This window comes from Rhinolophus sinicus, chromosome 15 (assembly GCF_057876585.1).
Source record: "Rhinolophus sinicus isolate RSI-liver-muscle chromosome 15, RSI-T2T, whole genome shotgun sequence".
Classification (NCBI taxonomy): Eukaryota; Metazoa; Chordata; class Mammalia; order Chiroptera; family Rhinolophidae; genus Rhinolophus; species Rhinolophus sinicus.
Window position 1 is genome coordinate 49,491,006 of NC_142515.1, and position 13,520 is coordinate 49,504,525.

General features: G+C 53.9%; 2 protein-coding genes across 5 annotated transcripts in view; one reads left to right on the plus strand and one right to left on the minus strand.

Annotated features, from left to right (window-relative positions):
* Positions 1-13,520, plus strand: part of CDH23 (cadherin related 23) — a 393,436-nt gene that overhangs the window by 325,421 nt on the left and 54,495 nt on the right. The window lies entirely within an intron of this gene.
* The window catches only part of VSIR (V-set immunoregulatory receptor), a 29,609-nt gene continuing 17,195 nt past the window's right edge, over positions 1,107-13,520 (minus strand). The window contains exons 4-7 of one of the 2 annotated variants that reach the window (XM_019745850.3): positions 12,271-12,378; positions 9,015-9,042; positions 7,523-7,716; positions 1,107-7,373 (exon numbers count right to left, since the gene is read on the minus strand). In XM_019745850.3, coding sequence (XP_019601409.2) covers positions 7,336-7,373; positions 7,523-7,716; positions 9,015-9,042; positions 12,271-12,378 — 368 coding nt within the window. In that variant the 3' untranslated portion in view covers positions 1,107-7,335. The remainder of the gene's footprint in view (positions 7,374-7,522; positions 7,717-9,014; positions 9,043-12,270; positions 12,379-13,520) is intronic. The other variant, XM_074339567.2, reaches the window with a different exon arrangement.

Sequence of the window (13,520 nt, forward strand, 5' to 3'; positions counted from 1 at the left end):
TGCAAGGTGGCTGCTATAGCTCCAGCCATCGTGTCAGCATCAAGTCGGGAAATGGCAAAAAGACAAAGAGCTATGCAAGCCATTCCGCCCCTTTGTCAGGAAAGCAAAAGATTTTCTAGAACTGCTCTCTAGAGTTCTGCTAATGTCTCATTAGCCAGAATAGGCTCCCGTGGACACCCTGGCTGCAAGGGAGGGTGGGAAAAATGAGACAGGACTCTCAGGACTGGCTTACTTGGGGGCCAGGTACATCACTGTCTCAAACAAAAGCAGGGCTCTTAATGAGGAAGAGGTAGAGAATAGAGTTTGTATGGGCAACTGATAGCATTTTCCTCATCCTGACCTAGGCCAGTAAACACACCACTCTCACCCCCCTGCCCCCTCCCTCACACCCCACAGTCCTAGAGTTTCCCAGGGAAGCAGTCAGTGAGACCCATGACATTCTAAAACCTGGAGTTTGGGAGGCAACATCTGACTTCCTTTTGGTCCCCAGAAGAAATGAGAATTGGAAATTCTCACTGGGAAATCACCCCAGCCACGTTTAACCACCCAACATGGGTGGGCCACTACCCATGCAGTCCCTGAAGAACTTGGGACTGGTCCCCATGGCCAGAAAGAGTTTCCATCTGTTGACCAGACCCTCCAGAGAGACCCAGCCTAGCCCACTGGAAACCCAGGAGCACTGCCGCCGAACATAGGGTCCCTGACATTCTGCCGTCCTTGAAGCGGATCTCGGCCCGTACCAGCTCCCTGGTAGAGCGTGGAAAGCTGGGTGGTGAGAAATGCAGTCTCCCTTTCTCTTCCTTCCTCATCCTGACCATCATCAGCACTGCTCCCAGAAAGCGCCTGCAGGATGACTAGGATCAGGGATGGAGTTCCCTGAGGCCATCACCAGGGGAATACATATATGGCTTCTGGCTAAAATACCATAATACAGACAAAGAGCATCAGACATCAGCTGGAAAAAGATTTATAGGAGGAAACTTTTTAAGTCCAAAAGAATTTATCCCTTCAATTTTTCTTTTCTGTTCCTTCTGGCTGGGAAAGATCTCTTTTATTTGACTTCTGTAGGGGACACCACAGTGAAGAACTGCAGTGACACCCCAGCATAGTTTGTTCATTCATCGTTTATTTATTCATTCATTCAGCCAATGTTCCTTGAATGCCCACTGTGTGCCAGGCACCAGAGATACAGAGATGAAGGCAATGTGGTCCCTGCCACAGGGAGATGCAGCTGAGTAAGGGAGGCATGTGTGGGGGCCGAGGTGCAGATAGGGCACTGAGGAGCGTTGGGAAGGCTTCCTGGAGGAGGTGACACCTGTCTTCTCAATCAGTCATAGTTCACACAGTAAAGGAGGGAATCATATTCTGGCCCTGGGCATCAGCCTGAATAAAGGCCTAAGAACAAGTGATAATGAGGAGTGGATTTGGGGAGCCTCAAGGAGTGCAGGCCCATGGCATCATTCAGAGCCTAGAGCAGGGCTCTCGCTCGCTCTGTCTCTCTCCTTGATATTCTGTCCAGGGCATGCCCTAACGGCTGGTCCCACTACTTCTCAAGCACTTCCTCCACTCCCTCCTGGCCCTGCTAAGCTAGGGTAGGGATGGGGCAGAGCTAGCAAGCTAGGGCCCTGAGCCAGTGCCCAGTCAGGATTGGCATTTGCCTCCAAGGAGCACTGGACCCTTGAAGATTCGCTTCCACTGACCAGACTATCACCTCTGGACAGTGAACCCCCCCAGGTTCATGAGTGCCCCTAAACACAAACTGAGGGCCAACCCAGAGGTGACCAGAGGAGAACCCTCATCTACTATTGGACAGATTTCACTGGATGATTGTTCAGGGAATAGGGTCACCCCAACCCCTCCTGGACCAGCCAGAGCCCTGAGCAGCATCAGACCAGCCATCCTGAGGGTCCAGGCAAAGTCACCGTGGTCTAATGTGGGTGAGGATGGTGGGTGCCACCTGAACATGTCGGTCCAGAGATGCCCAGCAGGCCCACACACCTACCTGCAATTATCTGCCTGGTTCAAGCCAGCCCTCACTCATTCATTCATTCATTCATTCATTCATTCATTCAGTGCTAACTAGATGCCAGGCGCGTGCTAGAGCATAGGAATCAGAGATGAGGTTGATAGAGTTCTGCCCTCAAGGAGCCCACAGTGTAGTGGGGGAAATGGATATGTAACAGCGAGCTGACGCTCTGTGATGTGATCGAGTGCTAGGAGCACAGAATCCGGAGCCAGGGGAGGTTTTCTGGACAAGGCATCGTTTGCATCCACGTCTTAAAGGATGAGGCACTGTAAGTAAGGGGTCTGGGATTAGGCTACCAAGAGCCTCCCCAAAACCATGAGAAATTTTGTCTCTGAGCCCTTGCATCTCTTCTTTGCTCCCTGGGGCCCCACGTCCCCCCCAGTTCCCTGAAAGCCAGACATTCCTGCAAACAACCTAGACCATCTGCACCCAACTCTCAGGCCCGTATCACCCAGAGCTCGGAGCAGCGGCCAGGGGCATCCAGGCCAGCCCAGGCCTGTCACACAATGGTGTGCCATCCAGCCAGGGGAAGTCATCGTACAGCCTTGGCCATCTGGCTAGCTGCAGGCCACAGGAAGGGAGGCCGGGCTTGGGGGAGGGCTCTACGTGGCTTCTAGGGAGGCCCCTGCAAGAGGAAGGGCTGGGCGGGAGGAAGGACGGAAGGCAACGTGGAGGTCAGAAGCTACGCCCCAGCCACAGAGGCACCTTGGCAGGGGGATGGGTAGACGGAGGGCCTGACCAGGCCTTTCTGCCACACAGATCACAGCCAGCAGGTTAGACAATCCCAAGTAACCAGCCCTGGCTTCTCAGCCTGGTGGGGCCCTGCAAAAGTCACCTGTCCAGGCAGAAAGACAGAACATGTACCCACTTCTCATATAAGAAGTGCTAGCAGTAGCCCTATGAAAATCTGTGAGCTGGGGATACTGCTCTTGACAGCTCACCTCAGATCTTTAGGGCCTAGGGCTCTTCTGTTTATGAAACTTGGACCCTGCTGCTGCTGCTTCCCTTGGCTCAAGCTCAGGAAACCCCAGCCTGGCCCCTTCCCTATGCTGCTCATCGAGTACGCCGGCCTTCTCTGGCCCAGCGTGACTAAACTCAGACCCTTCCCTGAGCTTTGCTCCTTGCGGGGTGTTCTGCAGCTGCTCAAATGCCACACATGCAACAGGCTCTGTTCCTCCAAGAGACCTTGGGGCTCTGCAGTTAACTGAGAGTTTCCCCCTTCCCCAGCCTCCCCTACTGCAAGCAAGTGGGGTGCACGGGCCAGAACACAGATCAGGAGCCCTGTGGCTTCAGAGTTGCCAGGCAGAAAGGGGAGTGGCACAGTGATGTGGAAGGAGTGGAGCCACGGGCATGTGGGCACAGGTTCGTCTCCCCGGGTCCTGCTGTATCTTGTAAGCAAGTCCAAGTGCTGGCCTGTAACGCTATTCAATTCAATGAAGAGGAAGGAGCGCTTGCCTGGGAAGCAGGAGACCCAGCCTTTCGTCCCAGTTCCTCATTCACGTGTGGTGACAAGACACAAACCTTTTGAAACCTGTTTCCCAGTACATTAAATGGGGACTATAAAGCCTCCCAGGGTTTTCTGGTGGGCGACAGGGAAATCAAAGAAGTAAACACATGTGAAACTGTTTGGAAAGCACAGAGTATTAAAACGCACAAGGGAAACATGTGGCACACATACTGCCCCTTCTGTTTTCTGTGCCCAAGGTAGACATTGCTGATGTCAGCACTTCCTTGTTAAGCTATATGGATACTTCAGAATCCCTCGCAACATATAGTCCAGGAAGCCATGCCAACAGATCAGAACTGCAGAACAAAATGAAACCTCTTTCCCCAGGCCTGCACAAGCTCAGGGAAATTATTGCTGTTGATGAGATCCCACCAGGCCCAGACAAAGCTGCTGGGAAACTGGAGCTGGTGGAAAAGTCAGAAGTAACCCTGACAATTGTGAGTGGCCCAGCAAACAGAATTCTGGTATCTGGGTTCAGCCCATCACCCGGTGGCTATGCTTCAGTTATCAGTTCTGCAACCAAGTTCAAAGGGCAAGCTGTTATTGGACCCCCTGGCCTCCTGGAACTCATACCCTAACCCTAACCCTAACCCACAGCATCCATGCAGAAAAGGAAGGCGACAATGCAAAGCAGGTACAGTGAAGGTGCTAGACAGGTCATGCCTGCTGGGGGCAAGGACAGACTCTCAGCTGAGCTGTGAGTGTCTCCTTCTCAAGAGGCCTTTGCACCCAGCATTCTTGCCGGCAACCCCAGTTCCTCTTTCTGCCCTATTGCTGTTCGCTTTGGGCTCCTTGAGCAAATCATAGCCCGGCCCCAGCGCAGTCAGGCCAGCCTTGCAGTGTTCCCACAGTGCCCAATGGGGGTAGAGAATGACAGCACTTCTGTACCCCCAGCCCCACTGTGTCCTCCTGAGTCCTCCCACCACAGACCACTCCCTAAAGAAGGCAATGCATCAACGCCCCTTGCCCCAGCTACTGTGTGTAGGAGGCCAGGCAGGAGAGAGGGCAGCCCCAGGGCTGGTCTTTTGAGAAGCAGGCTGCCGTTCTTCGGCGCTTACCCCATTGTCCATCACCACAGACCCCTGGCAGGGCCAGCCTGCCCCAACAGCAACATCTCCAGTGGCCTCTATAGCATATTTTCAGGGATATTCCATTCCTTTGGAGGGGATAGAGGCAGGAGGTCATTATTAAATGTGAATGTTGGGAGATGGGTTACAGGCCTCATAATTCCTGACACATCTCTTAACAATGACATGGTGCCTAAAAGCCCAGATCGCCTTCCCAGGGCTTCAGACGGTGCTGTGATGCATGAGCCTCCTGCGTCAGTCCCACCTGCCCAGCAGCTGATTTCCCAGAAGCCCTGGGTTACTCCCAGCCCCTTGGAGCAGACGCCATGTTCCCGCTCCCTATTCGATTCCATATGCCTCAGCCTACAGGTGCTGAGCCAGCGCCCTAGGGACCAGCCACCAGAGCTGGCGTCTGCAAAAGTACCACAGCTCCAGGGGTGAGCACAGAGGGCTGGTCTAGTGCCCCCCCCCCCCCAACCAGAGCAGGGAGAGAGCCTTTAGGGCTGCTGGGGGGCGGGGTGTGTGGTCATGGATGAAGATGGAGCCTGGGACTCAGAGTAAATTTCACTGAAAACAGGAAACCACCAAGTTGAGATGCATCAGCTTGTAAGGGTCCAACGAAGAGGCCACGCAGGAGGAAGCTAGAGAGGAAGTGTGGCTTTCTGCTCTGGGGTGTCTTCCCTCCCTCCACACAGCAGCAGCCGACCTGGGGTCTGGCTGCCAAGTTCTTAGAGGTTGTCTCTGCCTCGAGGTCAGAAGCTGAGCGCTGGGCCTCCCTGTAGGGCAGGAGCAGTCTTCTGAGCTAGGGGACAGAGAGTCTGCTCTGTGGGCTTGTCCAACTCCAGACGTAGCCTGGCCCTGCCCCGAGCAGGTGTCACCCTCCCCATCCCTGCCCCGTGGGCCCCCACAAGCTGTGAAAACAGCACCCTCTTTCTGTGGCAACTGTCACTAAGTGTTCATGGCAGCAGACGGAATAGAAGAGGGGACCCCCAAGGACAAAGCGGGAGCCAGGGCTCTGGTGCTCTGGCCACTGGTAATGTCAGTGCCGTCTCAAGGTCCGAGCTCACCCCTCCTCAAGGCCTCCAGGCACAGCAGGCAGGACCCCACATCGGGTAACGCCCCTGGGCCTGACAAGGGAGCTTTGGAAGCAATGCCATGCATCCAGGGGGCTCCTTGGCTCCAGCTGCAGGTCTTGGGACACGCTGCAGCTGGAGCTGCTCCTTTCTTCTAGTCCCCACTCCCTTCCCCCCGCCAGGCAATCAGGTGGGCTTCTCCCTGCCTGTCGGGCCCTTATCCTGGCCTGCAGACCTGGTTCTCGGCACCCAGGCCCAGCTCAGCAGAGCCACTGTAGGCTGCTGGCAGACAAATGCCCAGTTGAATCTATACCATCCAGTCAGTGCCCGGGCTCCTGCCCAGCTCAGTCTGTCCCCTTCCCTTCTTAGGCCCCACAGGCTCTGTTTCCACCCCAGAGAGTACAGAGACTGCCCCACTCCTCCCCATGCTTTAAAGCCCTTTAACTGCAATTCCACATAGGACCCCCCTTGTATCTGTGTATAAAAACAAACTTGGATCATGCCCTGAAGAGGGAGATGGGAACAGAGGGTGCAGAGCAGAGGGGACACAAACCTTCCTATGGACATGTCCTGCTCCTCCCACCTGACAGGGTCATTCTGCAGGGAAGACTCAGCAGATTGAATGGAACAGAAGACGGAGAGAGGGGAGGGCTCCCTAGGCCTCAGGCACCTCAGAAGCAGAGTAGGAATTTAAACCCAGCTCTTACAATCCGTCCACAGGGCTTCCACCTGTTGCCTGTGTAGTTTTTAATAGCACCCCCCTCTTCATGCTCAAAAGTGTCACAGTTAGGACAATATATTATGTGGTCACCCTCTCTATGGACCATGCTAAGAAGTGGAGGAGGGCGAGGGGGAAGGCAGCGGAAATGGAGCCCTCCCCACTCACCTTCCCAGCAGGCCCCTGGCTCTGCCTCACCCCTGTCTGTGGTGGGTAGTGCAACCTCTGGCCTGGCCTCCATTGCCCAAGATGCCAGTTGGCTCACCATGGCCACAGTGCCCCACTGTGTACTTCCTGTTTTGGGGGCCAAAGTATAGGCACTGGGAGCCCCAGATTTGCTTAACCTGTTGACAGCTCCTAGAAGAGGTTGATGGTAGGAGGCAGCTGGGAAAGGCTCCTGTGCCTGGGGGCGGGCAGGCCCCAAGCTCCGTGGTTACAGAGTGAGTCTGACAGATGAGCAGCCTCAGGCGAGACGGGGAAGCCGGTCCTCCACAGTGGGGAGAATCTGTCCACATCTCGTCCTGCGTCTCATTCCTGGGAGGGTGGCACTGGGGGTCTGCTCAGTGCCCATCTTCTCCCATCTATGCTGGCAAGTCCCAGGGCTCGTGTCCTAGGAAGAAAGGCTGCCAAAGAGCTGGAAATTCTGGGGCTTCTAGGATGTAGGTGATTTGGCATCTGTAGCTGGTGAATTTCAGGCCTCTGGAGTGGGATCCCAGCACCCCACCGTCCTTGAGATAAGCAGAACGATCCAACATCTTCTCTCTTCTGCCATGTGGCATCCAGAGAGGCTGAGAATCTGGCCATCGGGGTATCTCAAAGAATCTGGACTCGAAGCGGGAGGGAGGAAGCCAGAGGTGAGGCCCAGGGACCCCTCAGAATGCCAGCCTGGCTCAAATGCACCTGCCCCAGGCCCAGCCACAGCTGCCCACTGGCCCCCAGCTGGTCTAGATGGTCTCAGAGTTTGGAGAGTCAGGGACAGGGTCTGCAAAAGAAAGGAGAAATGGAGTGAATAATGGGTTCCAGCGCCACACCAGGAAGCTGTGAGGACTCCCCAGGGCGGGTGGGGAGTGAGGCCAACAGTAGGGCAAGTCCTCGCAGGCCTTAGTGCTGGGAGGGTTGGGAAGCACTCACCTAGGGATGGAAAGAAGACATCCCCGGGGCCCGCTGGAGACAGGGGAGTGCTGGGCTCTGAGAGCAGGTGCCGTCCAGACTCAGAAGGCTGCCGCTGGGCCATGTAGGACAATGGGGGCTTCGGCTTGGCCTCCGGAATCCCCTGGGGGGGCGGAGAGGCCTCAAAGCCAGGGTTTTCAAGTCCTTGAGCATTGCTGCCAGAGAATCAGAACCAAAGGTCATCTGTGCTGCCTGGGTTTTGGGCCTCCGCCCTCCCCGCTCCCCACACACACTACTCTGCTCCCTTCCCACTCCAGGACCCAACAGTCTCTCCCAGCAGAAAGGGAGGATCCAGGGCAGAGAGAAAAGGTCAGGGACTGCACTCTCCCACCTGCCCTGAGCTGAGGGCATCTGACCCCAGCTCTGCCTGACCACCTGCCCTGGGCCGCCAGGAAGCCCAGGGTCAGGAGCACGTCCAGGACACCAGCCTCAGGAACCTGGGACAAGTTTCTCTTTGGTCAGTAGAGTCCATGGTATTAGGATGGAATGTCCCCACAGCTGGTCTTGAGCTGAAGGGAGGTTCTCGTTTCTTCCCCTCTTCCCTCTTGGGAGTTGGACAACCTCTAAAGACCCCTCTAACTCTGAGATTCTAGCAGGATCGCTAGCAGGACTTCTTTGGACCTCTCTTGAAAATCATCCCTTTCAAACACCCAGAGGATTTGGTGTTGCAGGTACCAGGGCCAGTTCCTGAGTGTGGCTCCTTCCTGAGCACGCCCTGTGTGCCAGGCTCCATGCTAGCTTCCTGCCCAGGATGCACCAGCACACACCCCGTATCCACTCCATCCCGCCCTGCTGCCCCATGCTGAGCCCAGGCAGGCTCTGCCCTTGTGGCCGCATAGCTTTCTCCTTGGAGTGCCCTGCAGGGAGGAGCCTGCCCTCCAGGTGTGCAGGCCTCCCTTGCATGTTTCAGTGTCTGCCCCAGCTCAGCTGCTTCCTCCCTCTTCCCCTCCTCCACCCCAGCTACTGACCACTAAGCCCTGAAGACGGGTGCATGGCTTATCCAAGAAGCATATGAGCTCAGCCTGCTGGGTGAGGGGTGCAGGGAGAACAGCCGACTGGCAGGCACAGATGTGTGGGCCTCAGTGGCAGATGGCAAATACTCTTCTAACCAGCTGTGCTGGCAGCTAAATAGGGGCGCTACTCCCCAGAAATATGTCCTTCCTGACAGCTGGCCCAAGGCACAGGGAGGACCAGGGAGGCCATGTCTGTGTTCTGACCCCTGTTGTGGTGTAACCTGTTACCAGGGAAGAGAGGGAAAAGGATACTGTGGCAGCCAGGAGAGGCAGACTGTCTGTCATGGCTAAAAGCTACCCCTCCCCCTTCTGCATTCACTGCAGCCACAGTTTGGGTATAGACATTGCCGTACAGAGCCACAAGCCCTGGGAGTCAAGCTTTGGGTTGGGGCAGGGGCAGCTGCCGGAAGTTTTCTCAAGAAGGTCTCCATGGGCCTTACCTGTCCATCCGCACCAGCTCCTGGGCACCTAGGGACAGACAGAGAAACTGGTCACACAGGGAACGCTTCCCCAGAGCATCCCTGCCATGGCTGGCAGAGGCCCTTGGGGCATCGGGAACAAGCCCAGGCAGGGCTGTGCTCAGCCCTGGATCCCACGCCTCTTCACTCGGGAGGCCCATTCAGCAGTACTCTGCATGTTTATCCTGCAGGTGAGGCCTCAGTGAGTGGCCATTTTGACCAGTGAGAAGTGAAACTTGGGCTGCATTTTATACGTGTGTAGGGCATTTGTCACCAGGAGACCACAGGCAGCCAAGACTTTCTCCTATGGCTTGACTTGGGTGGTGTTAGACCTTCAGGATTTAAGTATCAACCTAAGGCCCGGCTCCTGAACTTGCTGTTTCCTGTTTGGACATTTGCTATGGTATAGTCTTTAGCTATGATTTACTGCATGGAAGTGTTGCAAGGTCGTTTCCTAATTAGAGGGTTCCTGGGCCTCTCTGTCCCATCCTCCACATTGCATAATAGAGTGGCTTCAGAGGTGATGTCTCTTAGAGGAATCTTAGGGGGCCTGACACCCCATCACTTCTCAGCCATTCCACTACTTTCTGCTCCTCATCCAAGCTGCTGCCACCCTGCCCCACTCTTGGGTTTCTCCACGCCCCCAAACTGAACACCAACCAAATTCAGTAGCCCCAACTTCCCTCTTTCTTGCAGCTCCCCGTGTTCCTACAGCTCCTTCTCATTTTCAGGAGCTTTACTGCTGATTACAATGGGGAAATAGATGGTGGGGGAGGGGCACAACAACAGAACACACGGGGAAGTTGCACAAAAGTTCCTGAAATCTCTGCGGTATTGGATTCATGGCTACTGTCTACCGAGGACTCCAGGACATCAGGCTTTGTGTGCGTGCTCTACGGTCCCTCATCTTCTCATCTACCCTTTGGGGAAAGGACTGTGCATCCCACTTTGCAGCTGGGGAAACCAGTCTCCATCTCCTACTGGGCAGGTTTCCACACCCATTGGCCTCTGCAGCAAACTGCCTTCCTCCATGCTCCCAACAGTTTCGCTTTCTTCCCCCCCACCCACCCCGCGTGGGGCTCGTGCCTGAGTGCACCCTCCGCACCAGGCTCCAGGCCACTCAGCCTCTGTCCTATGGCCGGACCCCTGGCGTTTCCCAGGTGACTTCTGTTCCCTTAACTCCAGCAGCTGCTTCTCTAGAGTCTAGATTAAGAAAAATGACCCAAATCTCCGCTCCTTCTCCGTTTTATACCAGGTTTCTCTAGCATCATCCCCTCTGGCATTTCTTGTCCGTCTCTAAAGACTTTAATCATACAACTCATTTCTTCTTCTTTTTTTGGAGGGGATGGAGTGACTGGCCTCAAAAATACTTTTATTAGAAGAGAAAGTATTGACACCTGTTATCGCATATTAAATTTGGGGATAAGATGCTGTGAAGTGGCCCCATCACAGGACTGGGGTTTGTTTAGTTTCAAGGATGTTCAACATTGATCATAGCACTGCCCCAGCCGGCCCCCTGTACCCACTTGTGCCCTCTTTCAGTCCAGTTCTTCAGCATCCAGTTCATCGGTCCCTTCCTGGGCCCTTCCCCTGGGAAGCCCTCAGAATGGAGGTGTCCCAGTGCATGGAGTACGAGATATTAGGGGCTGACCCCAGTTTCCCCATGTTGTCAGGACACCCCCCATGGTGCTCTGGCCTGGGGATGTCCCATCTCTGATTTTCCTTCCTCCAGCCTGGGACATGGGAAACAGCCCTGGACCAACCTCTGGTACCCTGTGAGGAAGGCAGGAACAACAGCCTCCTTCCCCCCTCCACCATCCATTTCCTGTTCCCTGATGGAGGCAGCACTGTGGTCTGGAGTAAGGGGGACAGAAAGCACCTCTTTAAAATCTGGGAGCCAAGCTGAGCGAGCATGTCTCCCTCCTCGTCCCATCGCCACCTCCGTAGAAGTACTACACAGATGAGCAAGAGCTGATGGCAGTTCTGCAGTGATTTCTCTTCCTGGCTGAGCCCCTCGGTTCCTCTTTCTTCTCCAACTGCTTTACCTGCCCTCCCCCCCCCCCCCACTCCTAACCTCAGGGTATTTTGTAGGTGGGCTGTGGTAGGTTTTGTGAGAAATATATGGAAGTCCTGAGAGTAACGAAGAGGTGGCCACAGCCCGAGTGACCCACTGTGGAGTTCCAGATTGCACCCACAGGAGAGAAGGGTACAAGTCAAGAAGATCCAGCCAAAGGAAATCAGGTGTGAGCCAAAAGCCACCTGGTGACAGAGCATTCCTCCCTCAGTTGCCTTCTGCTGCTGGGCAGAGGGGAAGAGGTGGGGGAAGCAATGCAAGTGCCAAGGGCAGAGGACTCCCCACCCTCTTGGTCCTGGAGGACTCCACTGGCTGAGGCTTATGGCTGGGGTCAGAGCAAGGGCAAAGGGCACTGTCACCTGCAAAGTAGTGTGTAAAGGTGTTTGTGGCCCTGACTTGAACCCTGGCTCCATCGCTTACTTGCTGTGCAGTTCCTTAAGTGCGTTACTTAACCTCTCTGTGCCTCAGTTTGCTCAGCTATAAAATGGGAACAATGATAGGACCAAACTTTCAGAGTCATTATGAAGAATACCTGGCACAACACCCTTGACAGGAAGGGGGTTATTGGCTATGGCGCTTATGCTAATGAGTGTTTTTATTATATAGTGGGATTATATTCCCTGGGAAAAGCATGAGTTGAAAGCTCTGAGTTTGAGTGCCAGCTCTGCCACCTACTTACTGAGTACCATTTCGTTAGTTATTTAACCCCATGGATGTTAGCTTTCTCAGCTGTAAAAGGAGAGAAATGAACTAACTTATTTCCAAGACCCCTTCCAGTTCTGATAATCCCAAGGTCATTTTTGTCACGATCATTGCTATGCTAATAACAAAACAAGCCCACCCATACATTAAAGCAGGTCTCCAAAGGATCTCTGAGTGGCAGCATTTTTATAAACCAATTTGAACTGCTCCATCTGACTATTCATTCATCATCTGATATTTATTGAGTGCCAAGCCAGCATTGCTTGGGGCTTGTGGGCTCTTAGGCCCTGAACATGACATGCCTGGGTCCCTCCTCTCTCCGACATTGAGCGCAGCCCCTTGCTAGGACTACATTAGCTCCCATCTCTGGAACAGAAAGGACCTTGCCATTCCAGGGGCTGAGCTGGCGCTGGGACAGGTGACTCCCACCCCCACCCCTCCCAGGAGGCCAGGGATACTCACGGCGGTTGGAGGACACCTGCCTTTGCTTATAGACCAGGAGCAGGATGAGGGGAAGGCAGAGGATGCCCACGATGCAGGCACCTGTAGCCAGGGCGGCAGCTGTAATGTCTGAAAGGCAGAGAGGCAGGCCAAGGTGAGGCCCCATTCTCGCTGTTCCTCCTGGGGGGAAACTGAAGCCCAGAGAGGGGAGGCCAGGCAGCAGGGGGACCCAGCATGACCCAGACCTCACAGCCAGACCCTCAGTGACCTTCAGAGGCACGGAAGGTCTAGGTGCCCCCTTTCAAAGAGAGCCCCATACCTCCTCCCCAAGTGTGCCCAGAGCACACAGAAACAAAGCCAGGCGCTTACAGCTGAGGGTTGTCATCCAGCCCACTGGGGACCACTCAGCTGCCCTGGGCCACAGGTGGTTCCCTAAGAAGGGAGGGCAGGCCCTTCACAGACCTTACACCACAGAGTTCAAGGTCAAAAGGATCCCAAGTGTTGAAAACCTTTTAGAAATAGGTAGCGGTGATGGTTGCACAACCTTGTGAGGGTAATTAATGCCATTGAGTCGTACACTTAAAAGTGGTTAACATGGCAAATTTTATGTTTTACCACAATAAAAAAAATTAATGAGTGAAAAGCCCCGTTTACCTCTTAAGTGACCCCTTAGCTCTGGGGCGGACCTTCTGAAAGTGATCTCATACATACAATTCCTGGGGTGAGAACTAGAGAAATGTGAACTCTTCTCCAACATTTTTAAACTTTAAACTTTCTAAATTACAAAAAAAAAAAAAGTATAAATTAAAATACATGTTGTAAAGTTTCTTCCTCCTCCTCTACCTGGGCCCCCTCCAAATAGATAATCAGTGTCCATAGTTTTCTTGAGTATGGTCTAGGTATGTCCCCTGCATATACAGCATATACAAAGGGTGCCCCAAAATATATATACACATTCACATTTTAAGAAAGGAAAAAACTATTAAAATTGTAATAATATATACTGATAACAAAAGATAACATATACCGATAACAAGTCATGTGTATACGTTTTTTTGGCCCCCCCGGTATATGTGCCAATTGCTTTTCTCATTTAGCTTGGACAGCTCTGTGTATGGGCACAGAGCTCTGTCTCATTCTTCCCAGGGCTTTGTCACGTGACTCACCCAAAATTTATTGAAACAGTCTCCCATTGGAGGACATGTATGTTGCTCTCATACTTCGACATAACTAATAACGTAGCAGTGAACTCCTTGTGTGTGCATCTTTGC